This window comes from Acomys russatus, chromosome 3 (assembly GCF_903995435.1).
Source record: "Acomys russatus chromosome 3, mAcoRus1.1, whole genome shotgun sequence".
Lineage (NCBI taxonomy): Eukaryota > Metazoa > Chordata > Mammalia > Rodentia > Muridae > Acomys > Acomys russatus.
The window spans coordinates 5,332,313-5,351,396 of NC_067139.1; the positions used below are offsets into that span (position 1 = coordinate 5,332,313).

At 41.7% G+C, this 19,084-nt stretch overlaps 1 protein-coding gene across 9 annotated transcripts in view; it reads left to right on the forward strand.

The window, feature by feature from the left end:
- Nucleotides 1–19,084, forward strand: part of Amph (amphiphysin) — a 196,625-nt gene that overhangs the window by 76,353 nt on the left and 101,188 nt on the right. For all 9 annotated transcript variants that reach the window (XM_051168136.1, XM_051168158.1, XM_051168167.1 and 6 more), the window contains exon 2: nucleotides 16,938–17,018. In XM_051168136.1, coding sequence (XP_051024093.1) covers nucleotides 16,938–17,018 — 81 coding nt within the window. The remainder of the gene's footprint in view (nucleotides 1–16,937; nucleotides 17,019–19,084) is intronic.

The window sequence follows — 19,084 nt, forward strand, 5'->3', positions numbered from 1 at the left end:
GAATCTGGTTTATTCTGAATTATTCACATACAGAGTTAGTGATGTGATGTATGTACCACAGTTATTTGACTTGAAGAAGTGGAAGGAACTATAATATAGGGGTTATAACACAGGCCTTGGCAGCAAGTGAGTATCAGCATCCTGTGTGAGGCATGGGTTGGCAAGCAGATGAGGATAACAGGCTTCCTGTGCCTCCATGGTTTACGCAAGGCATCCAGTTATTAGCTCATCTTTCTGGGAGGTAACACATTTGATCTCTGGATGTTGTTCAAGCTGGTCATTTTAATTCAGACAGTGTCTGCGTGGGAATGCGTTTATGCCCTTATCTGACAAATGGGAGCAATCCACAGGTTCATTAGAATGATCTGTGCCCAAATGCTGCCTGTTGATCTTGGTGGCAGCCTTCCTCGAAGTTCTCCTTCAAAATTACCAGAATTTTCTGAGTCCAGGTTGAGTCTGTGATGCAGTAAGTCCCCCAGGGGCACTTGCTAGTTATCAATCTTCCAAGATGCTCTGAAATAAACCAAAACAATATATTCTGCCTCTCACTCTGGAAGCTTTAGAGTGTGTTTACATCTTAAGGCAGCGTGAAGTTATCCAGTGGCATAATTTAGGTTCATGCTGAACTTTATATTTTGTCTCTCAAAGTAGTTATATAATCCTATGGTTTGGCTTTTAATACTATGAAAATGTTCATCCGGTACATACTTAAAAACAACACATATTGCATTTGCAGGTATGCACACAGGTACATTTTACTTTTTTCTCCTATCGGTTTCTCCGATGGTTGATCTTGCTTTCCAACCTGACGTGATTTAGGATTACCATGGGAGAAAATCTCTGGGCGTGTCTGTGAGGGATTTTCTAGATGAGGTTAACTGAGGTAGGAGGACACGTGTCTAAATGTGGACAACAGTTTTGCATGAGCTGGGGGATCCTCCACAACCATGAGGAGCAACAGCATCTGTCCATCTCTCTCTGCTTCCTGACTGTAGATGCAATGGGTCAGCTACTTCACCTTGCCGCCCTCACCTCCCTGCTATGATGGACTGTACTCTTGAACCATGAGCCAGACTAAACCATTTCTTCCCTATGTTGATTTCATCGGATATCTTCTCTTTCCAGTGAGAATATTTGACATTTCCTAAGCTGCCTACTCATCATGTGTAGTCATGTACCTTCCAACTTCTCCTTTGTTCTCTAATCTCCCACCCACTGGACCACTTGGGCTTTATATCCATGGGCAGAATGTGGAGAGATTCTAGATTCTGGGAATCTCTGAACGATGCTTCTGCCCTTCATTTCTATGAAGAGAGATTTCCTATGCTAATTCTGGTCATCTTCCAACACGTAATACAGCATCATTGTTGCCTATTTTATGGAAACTGCATCTCTTATTAGAGTCCTAATAAAAACTGAAGGAGGGAGAGAAAAAAGAAGCCAATTATGTGATGGAAATCCTACGTATTCTACAATTGTAGGTCAAAAGGAACAATGAGCACTCAATATTTTCAGTCTCCCCAAACAGAGCAAACACAGTACCTTGTTCACAGCTCACATTTGAGTGGGCATTTGGTTGTTGACTATTCCTTGAGATTCTGATGAAGAAGCAATGATTGGTGCCGTGTTACTGCTGCTATGTCCCTCCTGTGAGCTACTGGAAGAAAGCCCGTGTCTTATTTTGTGTAAACAACGTCTTCATTTGACATGCAGATTCTCTAGTTTACAGCTATGACCACGCAATACTGAAATCGCCTGCTTGCACACTGAGTTCTTTCTGCAATCTAAAAGCAGATGCAGCTCATCTGGCCTCAGCTTTTATTTCCACATGAAGGAGCAGAGTCAGCCATCAAGGGATTTGAGCAAGCCAGAAATGATTTATCACTTTGGGTCATGACCAGGAAGGCCTTCATGGATGTTGCTGGTTCATTTATGTGAGTGCCACTAAACCTGAAATTTGAGGTTAATTCATATATTCTGGACCAAAATGTAACTGACAGAATGATTCCCCTTCTGCTAGAGAAGTCTGCAGAAACATCATTTTCTAAAAATCTAAATGTAATTCTCTCATTAAGATGCAAATTAAACTACAACAAAATGGAGCTGAGTCAACCATCCAGGACACTTAAGCATTTGGGAGTTGTCAGCCTTCTGCTTTAAGAGGATGGGGAAACACTGAGCAGAGATTATGTGTTCATTTAAGTAGCCAATATTCAGGGTGTACTCTCCAGCACTACAGCCTCAAGACCACCAACTCCTGATCTCTTTCTGCATCTGCATAATGTTTCCAGAACAATGACTACATTTTTAAAATTTACTTAAAGCTCCATAGGACATAAAGTTTGTAATCAAGAGCAGACATGCTGAAATTCCTTGCACAGGCAATTTGCCTACAGACTTTTAGTTAAACTGTAAATTCTGCTTATGGCAGAGAGAACTAAATTCTTCATTTACAGTGTACCAGATGCTGCTGTTTTTTGTGAGTGGCATGAGATGTAGAAAGATAAAAGGGATGAATGGACTCGTCAAATAAAGAATGCAGTAACATGTTCATGAAGGCAACTTACTCATTCATGGAGAAGCTGTGTCTTAGTTCATTTTCCTACTGATATGATAAAAATGCCCTGCCAAAAGCAATCTCAGGGGAAACGTTTGTTCTGGCTCACAGCTCAAGGGTACTGTCAATCAAGGTGGAGAAGCCAAGGTTGCAGGAGCCTGGAGCAGCCGAGCACACACCCCAGCCGCAATCAGGAATGAACGCACACTGCCGCTCAGCTCCCTTTCTGCACTCAGTCTAGGATGCCAGCCAGACAATGGTTCCACTCCAACTATGATGGGCCCTCCCATATCGATGAAGTCAATCGAGACCACCCATGCAGGCACACGCAGAGCTACTTCCCAAGTGATTCTGGATTTTGTCAGATTGCCAGTGAGGCATCCCACAAGGTGATACAATTTTTTTTTAAGTATTTGATTCCTTGAGTTCATGCAGATGTTACAGGAATGAGACATCAATAGTCTCAATTTTCTGACTAATTAGATGTTAGTTTTATAAGTTATAGTTTTAACAGAAATGCAAGAACTGGAAGAAAAAGAACCAATACTTTAAAAGCAACATTATCTAAGTTCTACATAGATGACAAAGAAGTATTCTCTTTTATTTCATCTGATGAAGTGTGGAGTGGGTGTGTCTGGTGTCTCTGAGCCACCATCTCTGAAGAATACCATCTGAGTGGTTTTGTTCCAGAAATATGATTAAGCCCTTAAGTTTCTATCCTCTGTTCTTAGCAGCAACCCCTGTATGCACATTGATTTCCCCATGGACATGGAATATGACAGTCTGAAATTTGCTCTTTGGTGTGATTTGCTCTGCTTGGGACTTAGAAGGTGTTAAAGTCATAGGTTCTGAATGAGATCACTTTTCTAATGGGACAGAAGTAATTCATCAATCACCTTTTATGATTTCTAGTCTGTAAACTTGACTTCCAATGGCTTGGGAATAGGATGTAGCATCTTTCTTTAGTCTCCTTTTCAAAACTAGCATTGGTTTTTCTGTATTTTTCTTTTACCTTTCCACACATATTATAGAGTTAACTTATTAGTTTCTTTACAGTCACCTGGTGGGATTTTTGTTTTGACTTCCCTCAATTCCCCAAGAAGGAAAATCAACATCTGAACAATGTTGATAAGACTGTCGTGCAAAGTCCTGTGATGGAAGTTTTGAAGGCATTACAAGAAGGAGCATCATCTGCCCCAAATTGGAAAGGTCTCCAACGGAAGGTTAAGTACATCCTATCAGACACTCTTTGATGATAAGCACCTATCATCAGCTTTGGGGTCTATAGTCCTGAAAATGTCTTGGCTGGCAGAGCTCATCATGGGATTACAATGCTCAAACTTTCTAATGTTTTCTGGCTTGGTGAATTGTGCTACCTTCTTTTAAAATCATTTCTATGATGTGACATAAAAATGGTGCTTTTACTCATAACTGAAGTATGATGCTTGTAAATCCATATATTTTTATATCATATAATGATCAAATTGGGGTAATTAGCATTTCTATCTCTTCAAACCTTTGTCATTCAGTTGAATGATTATTAATATTTAATAAATCAGTGGTTACTCCTATACCAACTTTACACTCAAATAAGCACATAGAGAGACTACGGTATATTTAATTAGGCTATAGCACAATAGTATGCAATAAGTTCTCCATCCTAAACTTTAAAGCTAGTATAGCTTCCTCCCATTCAGATATCGCACATCATACTTGCTTTTCACTCTCATCTCCTAGGGCAGGTTCATTTGTCCTGGAGTTTTGTGGTCCTCTCCATGTGCATCCCTCCTTTTCCTTCCTGCTCTTTCTCCTGTTCTTCCTGGACCAGGATGCCCCACTCTATTCCCTGTTATGTTCAGCATTGGCTAGTTGACTTTTATTGACAATACAGAGAAGAAATGGTGACATGTTTACACAAACTTGAAACAGGAGATACTTAGAACAAACATCACAATGCAATGTCCAGATTGCCAACAGAGAGTCGGGTAGAGAAATCAGCATTTGAATGAACAAGGATAAACTGTACACAGTCCACAAGAATATTATGCCAACATCATTCATATGCTGGGAATGTTTGTACATTTCTAATTATTTAGAAATATTGTTCATTACCTCACATTGCTACAGACACTAGAACTGATTCTTCCTAGATAGTGTATTTTTGGATATCTTACCCTCTCCATCCCTTCCTCGTCAATATGATTACTCTTCTACACTCTATCATTTAGAAGTGTATTGCTTTGATACAAATGGCCTCAGCCGCCATGGGGGCAATGTCTGTCAGGTACCAGGGCCTGTAACACGTCTCTGACCAAGTGGCCTGGGGAGGATATATTTCTTTCAGTTGAACATAACTCTTTAAACAGCCATGTGACCAAAATGAACTGAAAAGAGTGTGGTGCTTTGAGTTAGAAAAATTCTCCAGATGTTTATTTGACCTTCATGAAGAGCTGGCCAATTAATTCTCAAAAATCCAAACTGCTTCAGTTTCTACAGTATCTCATAACCACTGTAATATTTGTCCACACAATAGGAGTTTGTAAGTAGAACCTTGAAAACATGCTTAACATGTTTTTTTTAATGAGTCAGCGAACTTGCTGGTAACTCCTTCATATTGCAAATTAAAGGTATTAAATCAAGAAGAGACTCTACTCTCATTAAATATTTTCAGATTCTACTAGTACTTTTGCTTATGTTTGTCTTTAATTTCTCTGTAACTACAGAAAGACAAAAATAAACAAACAAGCCTGTTCTTACTCATATGTGGCTCCTATGTAGCCTACAGTGTATATGTGTTCATATGTAAACAGGTGTTAGTATGTAAAGAGTCTTAAAATCTAGAACGGAGTTGACAAAACAGAGAGGAGTATTTGTTGAAGAGGAAGGATGGGGGGTGAGGAGTGAGGAAAGGTATCTGGGGAGGAGGGCATAAGAGGGGAGCATGGGCAGTGGGCAGCAGGCCTGGAAGAACCACAAATATACTTTGTTCACAACTAGCATGGTGGCGCTTGACACATTGCATGCTGGCTAAAACCATCCTTTCCAGAGATGCTGTTTACTCAATTTCTATAAATGAGGAAACAGACATCGAAAGGTTAACAATCTTTGCACAGGCAATCCATCCCTCAAAAGTGGAGTCTCGTTTTATGGGAGTTTTTGCTTAATTTCTTTTCATCATGCCCAGGAAGTCTCTTAGCATTCAAATCAGTGGTCTCCCTTGCAATGGAGACCATGAACTTTTCCCAGCATAAAAACATAAAATATTAGCCATCCTTCCAACAGTTCAAGGCCTTCTCAGATTCTAGCACTCTACACATAAGTGTCAGATGTAAAATCCCTTCTGGAGAGAGAGGTCCTGGTCAACATGTGTGCCTTGAGGAAAGGTAGCTGCCTTACCCTCGTGTGAAGGTGTGTGGTCAAGGGCTGCTGTCTGGGTGTGCTTCTTGGGGGTCTGTCTTCATCAATCACGTCTGTTTATGATTCTGTTTGTTAGGGTGTCAACAATTCTAATAACCCTGATTCTGAGCACTGATTGCCAGGCACTGAAATAAAACTTTTCCATGTGTTTCCACACTTGAGGCATACTGAGGTCCACTCTCAGTATTATTATGCCTAATTACAGGTAGGAAAAAATGTTAGGAAAATTAAAAGCCTAGTCCAGCTCAGCCTGTCATCAGGTCTGGGAAGTGAATTGTACACCTGGAACCAATGCACTCTGTGCCAGTCTAACATGCTGTTATGTATGGCATATCTCTTCCCGTGGGAGACACTGGCTGTTTCAGTTTTCTGGAAAAAAATACTGTCTATTTTCTTAAACAAAACAACAACAACAACTTGACAACTAGAGCTCACATGCTGACATAGTATAGACCTAAGCTATTCACCCCCAAATTGCTTCTCTGACCCAGTTTTAATTCTTGTACTTTAAAAATCTAGATTATTTTTTGAAGGATGCTCATACGAATTGGAAAATAACTTTATAAGCTAGCTGGATGTCCTGGGCTTAGTAAAGTTCTGCACTTGATCTTTTAGGGAGCTGAGAGTTTATGAGCTATAGAGATAGAAGAAATTGTGCTCAACTTGTGCACTGTAGGGTAGAGACCTTGCAAGATGTCTGTCATGCTAGGCCAGCTGCTTTATGGTAGGATTTCATGCAGCCTCCATGCTTGTGTGGAATGGAGCATTATGAAAGAATAATGCATTATGTCACAGAAGAGGCAATTAACTATGTCCACATGTATGCCCCACTTTATCATGCCCTATGCCCTGCAAGTGTGGCTTCTGTCACTTCTCTTGGGAATTTACTGCAAACTCTTTATTTCCTTCATTAATCAGTGAAGAAAAAATACCAACCCATGTTCATTTAAAATTTTTACAAGCACTTTGAGTCTCCCTTCTGAAAACATTTTGTGGTTTTCTGAGTTTCCACAGAATAACATATAATATTTCATGCTTCTTAATACTTTTCCTGGAAAATGTTTTAATGCTGAATCCTTTCTTTTGCATGAAACATGTTGGAAATCTTGTTCTAGAAATAAAAATAATATAGGAACAATGCTGCAGACCAAATCCCAGACTTACACAAATCACAACCAACCAACCAACCAACCACACCCTTGAGATGCAGAGAGGGCAAATATTCCTGTTCTCATGTGATCCCAGCTGGCGTGGGCAGAAGCAGATAAGAAATCACCTCAGATTCAAAGAGATCATATTCAATGTTGCCTACTAGCAAATTTTAGCCCAAACTTCAATATACAACTTTAAAATAACTGATGATTTTCAGTCTTCCCTCACTTTTGTACACCTTAGTCTTTCAGTGTCTCTTGAAAAACAAGAAGATTTTAGTGCCATGAGTCTTGTCAACTGTGAAGATAGGCATGTTAGCTCCAGCCCGGGAGCCCAGAACTGGGGTCACTGAGCCAGGGAGATTGCAGAAATTCAAGGCCAACCTGGGTTATTTAATGAGTTGTAGGCCATCCTTAGCTACAGAGTGAGACTCCCCGAAACACCCCCCCACACAAACACCATAAACAAGAACAAAAACCAACCAACCAACCAAACAAACAAACAAAACCAGATAGCCTCACCCACAGCTTAAAAAAAAAGTCGAGAAATCTCCGCTGTGGTTTCTGAATAGTGAAAACCTTCGGCTCCACAAACCTCCTGGCAGGATGAGAGAAAGGAGGGCACCTCTACTGAAAGACATTCAGTGAGGTGAAGATTTTAGTGTGTGAGGAGCTTAAGAAGCGCCATAGGAAGCAGGGTTCTTGGGTTCTGTCTGCCAGAACAGATGGGACAGATATAATGAGAGGGCTCTGCCTGTGGCACCCAGGTGTCCCAAGAATAAGAGGCTTGGTGAGCCCAAGCCTTGCTTCATGCTTCTGGGGAGCTTCCAGCTTGCCCTGCTGGGGTGGGTTTTGATAGACTTGATAGTACGTATTAAGTTAAGCTGTTTTTATTGTTTTTCGTGGACCACTTTTTCCTGAATTTGTGAGTCTTCCTTTGTGCCCTGATCGATAATGTTGGCACAAAGAAGTGACGTCCACTGGGCCTGTATCTTACTTAGGGTTTTTGTTGATGCTATAACACCTCATGAGAAAAAGCAACTTGGGGAAGAAAGGGCTTATTCTAAGAGCACAGTTTCACATCACACTCTGTCACAGAGGGGAGTTAGAGTCAGAACTCAAACAGGGCATGAACCTAGGAGCAGGAGCCGATGCAGAGGCCATGGGAAGGTGCTATTAACTGGCTTGCCCATTGTGGCTTGTTCAGCCTGCTTTCTTATAGCACCCAGGTCCACAAGCCCAGGGGTGGTCCCACCCACAATGAACTGGGACCTCCCACATCAAACATCAATCAGGAAAGTGCTTGCCTATAGGCCAATCCAGTGGAGGCATTTTCTCAGTTGTCATTTTTCTCTTCCAAAATGACTCTAGCCTGTGTTGAGTTGACATAAAACCAGCCAGCACATCCTGTTGCTAACAGAGGATAATTGGAAGTTGTCTCCAAGTAAGACTATTGTGTTTAACTGGCTTCCATTCTCAGGGTATATATGAGTTGAAATAATAATCTATTTGGATGAAGTTGAATGTCAGATGGCTTCTATTTAAGAAGCCTATGGATCAGACACTGCTGTATGAGCGAGCATTCCTAATGTGGGTGGAATATAAAGTGGAGGAAAAATATTGAATTGTGAGGGGGAAGGTATGACTACCAGCCGCCTGTGTTTCCATCTCGACTGCAGCCTTCAGAGTATTAGTGCGTAGTAGGTCAGAGCTGACTCTGTCATTAGACTGTCTGCTTTGAATCTAGCTGTTACACATTAGCTTCATGGCTGTCAATTACTCAGGCTTTCCAATCTCCACATAGCTGCACTGTGTTCACATGGCCTTATCAACCACAGTAACCTAACTCACTAGATTGTGGGGAGGATTAAGAGAATTTTAAAACTAAGGCATTGGAAACTGTGTTTGATCCAGTTAAGGTTTCCAGCAATGATAACTAAACCATTAGAATAATGGTGTCGATGTGGAGCATTGTCACAAGAGGAAGAATAGTAAAAACATGCTCTCCTGTCTCCAGAGGCTCCGTCCATTTGTTTCTACTTGCAGGATGGGCGGCCCTCTCTCATCCCAGATAACTTGCTGCTGCTCCCAGTTGATGCCTTACAAAGGCTTTTTTTTGGACTTTGTGTTCTACCTTCCTTAAAACATGAGAAGCAGTCTGAAGTTTCAAATAGATGGTTTGTCTGGGTAAGGAAGGTAACTGACACCATAGAACTGACCAAATAAGTCTGTAAGAGGCAGCCAGGGGCAGAGCTCCACCTTTGTGCTGCATTGCTGAGTGTAGATATATCCTGGATTCCATGTTTGGATATGTTCTTAAAACACCAACAGCTTTGCTACGGGGTCCACTGCTACAGGCTCAGTGAGTATGAGAAGTCTCTGGAACTTCAGGCTAATGGTACATGGAAGCATCTCTCCTCTTGCCTAAAGAATCTGATTATTTATTCAGGGACATTGTGTTATCTTGTGTAGGCTTAGCGCGTGGCAGTGCTGTGATTTTGAAGAGGGCTGCTGGTGAAGGAAAATTTGGTTCATCTTTTAGTCTCAGGCGATGACTAGGAAACCTTCACTATAGGCTGGCATGCCCTGGCATTGAGACTTGCAAGTATCAAGTTTCATAAAAAAGGTGATTCTGAGAAAAGACTCAGGCCAGGGCACGGCAGTTTGAATACAAAATGCCCCCATGGTTCTTTGGGGGAGGCTTAAGATGTGCCAGGCATTGGGGTTGCTTTCAGGGCATAACGTCTCATTCCCCTCTGGTTTGCTTTCTGTGATTTACGTTTATGGGTGATGGTGTGACCTCTCCGGGTCCTGCTCTAGCCACTGTCCCCGCCTGCTGCCATACCTCTCCACCATGATGGACTTTTATCCCTCTGGCACTGTGAGCCAAAATCAAGTCTTCTTTCTAAGTTGTTTTTGATCATGCTGTTTGACTACAGAAACAGGAAAGTATCAGAGACACAGGGAGATGGTGGGCTCAAAATCCAGTCATCAGGTCAAGATCAACCTCAAGATATCTTTTTCCATGAAGGTTTTTTTTCTCTTTCTTCTTTTATGTAGGGGACTAGATGTTCTCAATGTTAAAGGATTTGAGATAGAAGAGAGCAAAATTCTGAACTTGATAGCTGATGAGAGAGCCATGGTTACCCTGGCTGGTGCTTACTCTCGCTACGTCTGATTCCCATGACTTTTAATGATTTACCTCTGATCCTTGCTAAGCCTCTGGTTTTCTTTCTTTTGTATCTCCCATCTTACTTCGCTTTGCTCTGTTTAGGATTAGCCTACTCACGTGAGACATGCAAGCTCTATTAAAGATTATTCTCAGACTTTTCAATATGAAGGCTACTAAAGTGAGGCAGGAAGCTGAGAACATTTCTTGTCTTAGCTGTCCCCAAAAGTGTGTCCTCGAATTATCAGGAAGGGTCATGCCAGGCTGAGGAGTTTTGATGAAACAGTGACTAATACACCATTAGAGTCTTCCAGAGCGCAGAATGGATGCTTAATTGTACAAAACTATTGTCACCAAGAAGATGAGTCTGGGGACATGAGGCCATCATAGCACATGAACCACACTAAAGATGTGTTTTTGGTAATTTTTCTTATTCTTCTCTGGGTAAAGATAACACGCATTGACTAAAATAATTGAGAGAAGTTGGAAGACCATCGTACTAAAGCTGCTGTCTAGGTCCTGAAACACATCTAGACCATTGTGAAAGGAATGATATGCCAGACTTTGAAAAAACGTCACAGCACATGTCTAGCAGGAAGATGTAGGAAAGCAGCAAGGGTGCACTTACCTTACATGACGTTGAGGTATTTGAGTGTGCACGTACACGGTTTATAAGTAAGGGAATGGCTGATGAAGCTTTGGACAGGGTATGGACAGGCCCTGAACATGCCTTGGCCATCTCATGAATAGATACTGTTTATATAACATTATGTGCTTTTTTGTGAAGATAGAAGAACGTTATGATGGGCGGATCTGGGCCCAGGGGTCCTGCTCAAACTATGGCACCAGCCAAGGACAATACGTGCAGTAAACCTCAAACCCCTACCCAGATCTAGCCAATGGACAGAACGTTCTTCACAGTTGAGTGGAGAGTGGGGTCTGACTTTCACACAAACTCTGGTGCCCCATATTTGACCACGTCTCCTGGATGGGGAGGTCTGGTGGCACTCAGAGGAAGGATAGCAGGCTACCAAGAAGAGACTTGATACCCTATGAGCATATACAGGGGGAGGAGGTCCCCCTCAGGAACAATCATAGGGGAGGGGAGTAAGGAAAAATGGGAGAGAAGGAAGAATGGGAGGATACAAGGGATAGGATAACAATTGAGATGTAATATGAATAAATTAATAAAATACATTAAAAAAAAGAAAATGTGAAGGGAAGGTGCTACAGTATTCAAAGAAAAATATTGTAATAGTATCGTTCTCCCATTGACATTTAGAATCTGACGAGAAGGAAGCATGAATCACCAGGATGGGAAGTTTGTCTCTACTCTCATCCACCATATGCATTTCTCTAAGGTGGGCCAGGAGTCAATTCTTCCAAGTTCATTTCAGAATACATAGCTCTGGTCATAGTATTAAGCCAGATGCGAACACATCCTTGACATCCCCATATGACCTTCTGTTTGAACTTCTTTGCAGTGTGCATTATTTGTCCTTATCAACTTGTCCAATTCTGCACCCAAGGCTGGTGTTGCTGCTTGGGAGGTCAGACATCAGCATGGCTGAACCTTGCTTTGATCTTTTCCTTTAATGAACAGAAGCCATTTCCATAGTAAATGGAAGGTTTAAGTTTTTTATCTCGTACTTCAAATGCCAAGTTTTTTTTTTAAGCTGCAAACTTACTGTTCCATTTCTAATTTAAAATATTAACAGAACTGCTTTTCCCCAGCTACAGCTGCAGTCAGTAGTGGATTTGCCTTCCACTTTAGGAACATAAAACTTGATTAGAATTTTATCTTTACATTATAGAGAAAGTATGAAAAGCAGAGTTCTAAGTCCTTGGGTAATCTGCTTGGCCACTTTGTTCAGGAATAATTTCCTTAGGAAACACAAAAGAACCATTGGGGAAATGATTGCAACTCAGTCTCAGGAGATCACCACTGGAGAAGATAGGGAAGGAGGGCTCAGGAGATCAGTGCTGGAGAGGACAGAGAAGGAGGGCTCAGGAGATCAGTGCTGGAGAGGACAGGGAAGGAGGGATCAGGAGATCAGTGCTGTAGAGGACAGGGAAGGAGGGATCAGGAGATCAGTGCTGGAGAGGACAGGGAAGGAGGGATCAGGAGATCAGTGCTGGAGAGGACAGGGAAGAGGGATCAGGAGATCAGTGCTGGAGAGGACAGGGAAGGAGGGCTCAGGAGATCAGTGCTGGAGAGGACAGGGAAGGAGGGCTCAGGAGATCAGTGCTGGAGAGGACAGGGAAGAGGGATCAGGAGATCAGTGCTGGAGAGGACAGGGAGAGGGATCAGAGATCAGTGCTGGAGAGGACAGGGAAGAGGGATCAGGAGATCAGTGCTGGAGAGGACAGGGAAGGAGGGCTCAGGAGGTCAGTGCTGGAGAGGACAGGGAAGGGAGGGATCAGGAGATCAGTGCTGGAGAGGACAGGGAAGAGGGATCAGGAGATCAGTGCTGGAGAGGACAGGGAAGAGGGATCAGGAGATCAGTGCTGGAGAGGACAGGGAAGAGGGATCAGGAGATCAGTGCTGGAGAGGACAGGGAAGGAGGGCTCAGCAGGAACCACTCTGACTTGTCATATTCGTGCTTTGCCTCTCCATTTGGCCCTTTACTTGATTCTATTAGAACTGGAACAGACTCAGCGAGCCTGGGGGGAAGAGCTCAGCCTTAGGGGAAGGAGGTAGAATCTCACTGCAAGGAGGTACATGGTGAGATTTGCATTTATGATTTGCCCTTTGAAAAACAGAAGTTAACGATTAAAATTACATTGTTTTCAAATAGCAGAGTGTCCATGTGGATGAAATTAAAGTCCTTGATCCAAACACTCCCCTATAGCCAGGGTATCAGCTCAAGGATAATATCATCCACCATGAGCTGGACCCAGCCACATGAATCACTAATTAAGGCAATTCCTAACAGCTGCTCTACCCCAATAGTATGGGCACATTTTCTCAATTAAAATTCTCTTGTCCCAAATATGTCTGGGTTTTTGTCAAGTTGACAAAAAAACCAACCAGGACAGACATAGATCTAACCTGTAACTCAAACAATAGAACGTACATTGTTTATTAATATCTGTATTTCTCTTGATTGCCTTAGGGACTCTACCATTGAGAAGGGTGGAGAGAACATAGGATTTTAAGAAAACACGGCCAAGTGTAACATGAAAGTGAAGTCCAATGCCCAGATGCTTTCAGAGCGAGGATGTGCATCATCAATAGGACTGGAGTTCTCTCTTACATAGGAATGTTCTCCTGCAGTGACCAGCTTTGTGCTGTCTCCTAGTTCAGGTCTCCGCAGCTCCGAACTTGGTAGCATATGCCATAAGGTTGTCATAAGAGTTCAATGAATTAACACATTTTAAGTCTTTGGAAAAGAAGCTGAAATACAATATAGCTCAATCAAATAATTAGTTGATATGGAAATAACCAGAAGCCCATGACTGCGCCTTTGTTACTATGGCAAATGGGAAGAAGCTAATGATGATAATCTCACATGAACTGGGAAAGCTTCATGGGGGATTGAGAAAGCTTCATGAGAGGCTTTTGTAGGTTGAGGGCGGTAGAAAACATCAATGTGGGAATGAAATGTTGATTAAAGAAACTTTGGAGATATAAAAATACAGCTAGATCTTAAATTATAGAGGGCACAATCCTCCCATCCTTAATCCAGGAGCTATCTTCAAATGATAGCCACCTACTAATAAAAATTTAGTTTTCTCCAAGGGAATCTTGTTGGGGGGGGGAAAAAACCTACTCTTAAGGGTAGGTTGCATGCCCAGCAGCAGATGGCTAACAGAAAGGAATTCAGCAGCAATGTTGTGTCAGGGCTTTTAAAAAGATCTTTTAAAATTTTTAATATTATTATATATAAATCACAGTTTCATAATATATAAATATGTTATTATACTAATGAATATGTATTATGTATATGCAATTTGTGTATATCAGAACTTACAGCTTCGTGTTTTTATGAAATTTTTGAGTGTGTAAATGAGGGGGTCTCTGCATCTATATCCATTTCTTGTGCCTATTCTCGGGCTCTTTTCCTTCTGGATGTCTATATTGTCCTTCTGATGTGTTAGCTATTTTTTTTTATTTATTATTTTATGTTGTTGTTATCCATTAGAAGAAATGGGATGAATCTGGATGGGAGACGAGGAGAGGAGGAGCTGGAAGTAGTAGTATGAGAAGCTGTAATCAAGATTTATTATATGAGAAAAAAATCTATTTTCAATAAAAAGAAAAAATGTAGGTGGCGCATGTATTTTTGCTCATGCCTAAACTGTAAACTTTAATGACTGTTCTAAGGTCATATGTAGATTGAGCAGATTCCAATGTTGTGATAAGTCAGGATTTCTGGGGCATTGCAACATGGCAGCCTGTAGAGTGAGCAAATATTTCTTCTTCTGTCCATAATGTCAGAAGGTATTACAGATTTTCCCGCCCCCATCACAAGTAACTCATATTTGGTTCATGATCAATTGAGGATCCATTGTGGGGCTCTACTGAGAGACACTGAAGAAAAAGAAAGTAATTCAACACCTACCATGGAAACCTCTTCTTAGGAGCACATTAAGTCTGACAGCTAGACAAGTGTGGCATAGACGTTTCAGGCGAGGCATCCTAAGTCCCTGTTTTACAATGTCAAAGCTCTGGGGTGACACTGTCTTTGTAGGAGAGTCACCATAAAGAATGGGATATACGACTTACAAAGGAAGTGATTTTGCGTGAGCATCCATTTTCTGTAAGTCTCAGTTTACTTGTCTCTAGCTCAAGGATGAGAAGGCTGTTTTAACGGTCAATTGAAGGAGAATGCACCAAGTTCTCAATGTGGCCACTGGAGTGATAAATGTTCCTGGGAAAGGTTAGCCTCCCTGTCCCTCCTCTGTTCCTAGCTCTCCTCTGTGGACACTGCTACCAACGGCAGCATGCACACAGATGCAGGACTCCCACAGCTCAGAGTTCTGTGCACTCTGTTATTCTCAGCGGCACTGTAGCATCCCTTGCCTGCAGGCTGTTGTCAATAGATGAGTAGTTTAAATGGGTCTCAGGAAGTCCTGTGATATAGAGTACCTAAAAAGAGTTGAGTTTGTGGACTTTGAGATCTACAGGAACATCGTGTGGTCCATGCCAGCTCCCTTCCCTCATCATCTTTAGGCTTGTGCTTGACTCTACATATGTGTGTGTGTGTGTGTGTGTGTGTGTGTGTGTGTGTGTGTGTGTGTGTGTTTGGGTAGTCAAAAGTAATTTGGAATAATTTTCTTTAAAATGGTTTTTTTTTTTTTTTTATGAAAAGGCAAAAATGAGTAAAGCAGCAGTAAAGCCAAATTGTCTTTCTGAAAATCATGAGATTTAGAAAGAAAACACAGGGGAAGGTAAGAGCCTTCCTTGGCTATTTTGAGTTTGTCTCTGTTGCAGGTGTGGCCCCTGCTGCTTTTCTTTATCTCTGAAACAATAATAATGACAAAAATGGTAGTAAGACTTGGAAGCATAGCTGAGCTCCACACTGTTGTTCATTCTGCGTGTTTTGATGAATGCGGATCTCTGTAATAGTGCTTTTTAAATGATGTTGGATAATGCCACAGGATGTTGTAATGTGAATTTATAGAAGGCAATGTTTATGGAGTTTCCACATCCTTGAGCAAGCCAGAGTTTAAAAAAATGAGATCTAAGGACTCTGATCATCAAATAGCAAACTCTACCACAGCACTCGGGCTCTAGCGGCCTCATCCTGACACGACCTCTTATTTGTCTTTAAGAAATGCTTGCTTCCCTTGGCATCATGTCCTGCGTTCCAGATGTAATAGTTCTTCCTGTGAATTTACTTATGCCTGTCATTGCCTGAAATGAACTCTGATACATTCCTGTCAGCTGAATTGCTAACAACACATTAAACGCCACCCCTGGGGCAGTTTCTGAATCCTTGAGCTCCATGAGAGATGGTTACAACAGTCTGTAACACATTTGTGTTGCTTGTACGGCATCCCCTCCATTTTGTTCTTATAGAGCTTCCTTGTGGGTTCTACTGCACTGTCAGATGTTTTTAGGATAAATGCTGCATACTGAGTTGTGCGTCTTATATTTCTGGGTAGCCAATGGTCAGCATTGGGTTGTACAATGGCTGTATACCCATGATCACTTTGAATGTTTACCAAGTTGAGGGAAAGAGCAGAGCATGGTCCGGAGAATTGAATGCCATCCCTAGCATGTACACTTTAGTCATAAAGCCTGGTTTCTCTGATTAACACAGAGCTGGGTACCCTTTATACATTATGCATTTTGCTAGCTTCTGGGGGGACAAAATAACAAATAGAGATTAGCTTCCTTCTTAAAGTTATGCCCAGTATACTAGAGGAATTCATGTGTAAGCAAACAAATGCAATGGTGCATGACCTTTACTCAAAATCACACTGCCTGTGGGCAATGGATGTGTGATTAAAATTCAAGTCTATTCAGTTCCAGAGCCACCAAGCACAACACTTCCAGAGCAGAAAACCTAGCAGTGCTGGGGGTGGATTCTGCTCGGACCCCTTGGAGAAAAGTGTCAGTCTCCATGGAACAAGCATGCGGTCCTGCTCTATAAACACTATTAAACCAAAGCATGTTGTTTCATTCACAACCCAGGTCCTCCAGAAGCTGGGGAAAGCTGATGAAACAAAAGACGAACAGTTTGAAGAGTATGTCCAGAACTTCAAGCGGCAAGAGGTGAGTCCAGTTCTTACGGTTCTGCAGCAGGAAGAACTATTTGTGTTTTCGTAGATGGTATGGTTTGGATGACTCCCAAAGCTCGTCTGTTGGAAGTTAATCCCCACCGTGAAGCCTTAAGGAGGTCCCAATTTAATCGGCTGTGGTGTTTAGAGGCCAGGCCTTTCAGAAGTGGTTAGGATTAGAAAAAGCCATTCAGGTGGCTTTATAAGAAGAGGGACAGAGGCCAGAGATACATGCTTTCTGACTCTTGTTGTGTGACTCTGAGCTGCCTCATTCTACGCAAGTAATCCTGTCATTACCGGATGTACCCAAGAACGACAAGCTACAGTAAACTTCAAGTCTTATACTGGGCTTAGTCTATGATCCTGTGTTACTGGCAAAAGAGAGTAAGTGTACTAGCTCAAATGTTAGGATGATGCTTGATTTTTCTATACTTTGTGGACAACAAGAAGAGATGCAAGGCTGCAGATGGTGAGTGTGGACATTACACATCGCTGTTCTGGACCTCTGCAGTACAAATAACTCAGCAAAAGAAGAGATGCTGATTTGGTACTTTGCATTCCACAGAATCCCGGAGAGGTATTAAGCATGTCTATCAAATGATTTCTGTTAGTGCCTGAGCTGGGGAGATGGCTCAATTAGGAAAGTGATTATCTTGCAAGCAAGAGGATGAGCATCTGATTCTTATCACTCAAAAAAAAAAAAAAAATGCAGGACATGCTGGTGCACACTTGGAATCCCAGGGCTAGGGAGACAGAGACTGAAGAAGCCCTAGGGTTTGATGTATTCACAGTCTACCCTAGTAGGTGAGCTCCAGGCCAAAGAGAGATCTGTCTGAGAGGATGTGTATGGTCTGAGGGTGACACCTTAGGTTGTCCGCCTGCCTCCACACATACACACATTCAAGTGCCTCCCCACAGGTGGACCCAACCTTTTCCCCACAATAAAAAACAATGCGTTTATGACAGAGATCACATCTTCCCAAGAGGTTAAAATATATTCCCAGTGGGTAAAGTAGAACTGAACTCTTGATGCCTAAAGCACAGATAAACACACATTACATTTATAAATATGTGACATATCTATGCTACTCAATTTTCATAGAGTATATAACTAGACAAGTGATGCCTAGTAAGAATCCTCATAGGAGATGATAATAAAAATGGAGGTTCAGGAGCCGTGTGTGGTATTTGCTCCTTTGTGGACACTTGTAGTTTAACAGACACACGAATAAATAAAGTACTTTTTAAAATGGCCTGTTCTAATTAGTAAGGCTTAAGTAATTGATTCAAATATCACTTTCATAGTAGAGAGGAGGTGAGAAGAAGATAGGGCCAAGAGACTAGGAAAAATGGGCTCGTCCATGAGGTCAATGTTAAGATGAAGGCTGTCTGTCATTAGCACGACCTGGGTTCACAAGGAAATCTTGACCCAGGGAACGACAATCGCTAATGAAAGAACACTGCAGGTTATTTGGTCAGCTTTGCCCTATATAAATACCCCTGGTATTAGAGACTCTATTTCCAGTCGCACTAGAGCTTCTATTGTTTCTTCTCATGGGAGACACAACCTTGCCTGAAGACAGAATCCCAAAGGCATTATCTAGTCTAGACAACGTGGAGTTCATGTTTTCCCAACAAATATGTGCTTTCCAATCCCCAGTGGTGTGATTGGCAGTATACCACGAATTGAATTTTTATTAGTATATTATAGTCATGTGACATTTAAATTTTTAAATATTCTAAAATTACATTCTTTTGTAAAATATGCACCATTGCTGGTATGATCCTCATTAGTCTATAGTGGAAAAGGATGGCATGTGGTCTGCCTTGGACTCTGGTTTGGAGCTTACATTTAATTTATTACAAACTCATTGTTAAAAATCTTGTTTCTTTTCCTAAAAGACAGTTAGTTTGAGACAGGATGTATATGAAGGGCCTGCATACATTGTCCTATTAGTCTATTGGACTTCCAAGTGTAGTTTTTGAGACCTAGATTTCAAACTGCTTAATTGTGATGAAGAGGAAAGGAGAAACAAGGACAGAACAGCGAATGGAATCAGC